The sequence below is a fragment of the Otolemur garnettii genome, unplaced genomic scaffold (assembly GCF_000181295.1).
Source record: "Otolemur garnettii isolate 467f Iridium unplaced genomic scaffold, OtoGar3 scaffold02769, whole genome shotgun sequence".
NCBI lineage: Eukaryota > Metazoa > Chordata > Mammalia > Primates > Galagidae > Otolemur > Otolemur garnettii.
Window position 1 is genome coordinate 1 of NW_003855164.1, and position 2,180 is coordinate 2,180.

Here is a 2,180-nt window from a genome sequence, read left to right on the forward strand (position 1 = left end):
TTGATTCCAGTGGTTAATGTGTCATTATGTCTTTTAAAAGCATCACCAAGAGAAGTAAAAGCTGAAGAGAAATCACCAATTTCCATTAATGTGAAGACAGTCAAAAAAGAACCTGAGGATAGACAACAGGCTTCCAAAAGTCCTTACAACGGGTGAGTATACGGGCCTTAGAAACTGGCCTTTAGGAATCTTTTGTTTCTAACACACTAAGTTTGTAATTAATATGTTGTGGGGGTTTTTTATTTTGAAGTGTAAGAAAAGACAGCAAGAGAAGTAGAAACAGCAGAAGTGCAAGTCGATCAAGGTCAAGAACACGATCGCGTTCTAGATCTCATACTCCAAGAAGACAGTAAGTAAATATTTTCTTAGGGAAAGTAGTCTTACTTGGAGTCTTCAAAAGTTACTACTTTTTCTAAATTATTGAACATAGACTATTTTCAAAGATAGGATAGAATTAGACTTTTTAGTGAGGTAAAATTTAGGAGAAATGAGTTTGGAGAAACACAGATACGTCGTGTCTTGATGGCATTCTGTGCCCCTACCCCTTTTTTGAGGCAGTCGCACTTTGTCACCCTCAGTAGAGTGCTGGCGCATCACAGCAACCTCAAACTACTGGTCTCAAATGATTCTCTTACCTCAGCCTCCCAAGTAGCTGGGACTTCAGGCAGCAGTCAAAACACCTGGCTATTTTTAGAGACAAGGTCTCTCTCTGGCCAGGCTGTCTCGAACCTGTGAGTTAAGGCAATCCACCTGCCTCCCAGAGTGCTAGGATTACAGGTGTGAGCCACTGGCGCCTGGCCTTCTCCCATGTTTTTTTCTTTGTTTGTTTTTGAGATGTGCAGAGGCTGCCCAGAAAAATGCTTGTAGAGGTATATTATAGCCCTGTCTATAATGTAAAAACATTGTCTTTTCATTTAATTTCCATTAATCTGTTATTAATAAGCAGTAATCAAATTATAGCCAAAAAATCTGTCCTGGATAGCTTCATAATTAGATGCCTAGCTCTTTGTGTCTCTTGAGCATGTGGGAGCTATTTTATAAAAGGTACAGCTCTAGAACATAGGTAAATTACCCCCTTCCTTGGAGTAGAGACATAGGACATTGGAGATTTATCTACTATTAAAAACGTTTGGGTGGGGAGAAGTTTAGGGGTATGGAGATACAGAAAAAGTTCTCAGTTCTATCATTAGTATAGCTGATAAGTTTTGTTTGAATCTGTTATGAGTAACTACCAAAATCTGTTCCCCATAGAAACTGAATCTAAACCTCAAATTTTTATTATCTAAGTTATAATAATAGGCGGAGTCGATCTGGAACATACAGCTCGAGATCAAGAAGCAGGTCCCGCAGTCACAGTGAAAGCCCTCGAAGACATCATAATCATGGTTCTCCTCACCTTAAGGCCAAGCATACCAGAGATGATTTAAAGAGTTCAAATAGACATGGTCATAAAAGGAAAAAATCTCGTTCTCGATCTCAGAGCAAGTCTCGGGATCACTCAGACGCTGCCAAGAAACACAGGCATGAAAGGGGACATCATAGGGACAGGCGTGAAAGATCTCGATCCTTCGAGAGATCCCATAAAGGCAAGCACCATGGTAGCAGTCGCTCAGGACATGGCAGGCACAGGCGCTGACTTTCTCTTCCCTGGAGCCTGCATCAGTTCCTGGTTTTGCCTGTCTACAATGTATGATGTATGGACTCCAAAAAATCAAAACATTAAAGGCAAATGGATTAGGATTTGATTTCTTCAAAACCCTCTAGGTCTCTAGAAATACTGAGGACATTTTCTTTTTAAAAGAACTATGTTAAATTTTTTTTGCACATTAAAATGCCCTAGCAGTATCTAATTGAAAACCATGGTCAGGTTCAATTGTACTTTATTATAGTTGTGTATTGTTTATTGCTATAAGAACTGGAGCGTGAATTCTGTAAAAATGTATCTTATTTTTATACAGATAAATTGCAGACACTGTTCTATTTAAGTGGTTATTTGTTTAAATGATGGTGAATACTTTCTTAACACTGGTTTGTCTGCATGTGTAAAGATTTTTACAAACAAATAAAATACAAATCTTGTTTTTCTAAACTGCTTCAAATATCTTATTTAAATAAATTATTAAAAAGGAAAAATTTTAATAGCAAAATGGCTGTACTGATTTTTTCTGATAAACTTAACT

The 2,180-nt window shown here is 37.7% G+C and overlaps 1 protein-coding gene across 1 annotated transcript; it reads left to right on the forward strand.

Annotated features, from left to right (window-relative positions):
- Positions 1–3: 3 nt before the first annotated feature.
- LOC100948292 (cyclin-L1-like) lies at positions 4–2,147 on the forward strand (the record flags this gene model as incomplete). The annotated part of the gene is made up of 3 exons (XM_003803859.2): positions 4–152; positions 251–349; positions 1,288–2,147. Coding segments are annotated over 3 exons (597 nt in total), but the record flags the coding sequence as incomplete, so codon positions are not given.
- Between the last annotated feature and the right edge of the window lie 33 nt (positions 2,148–2,180).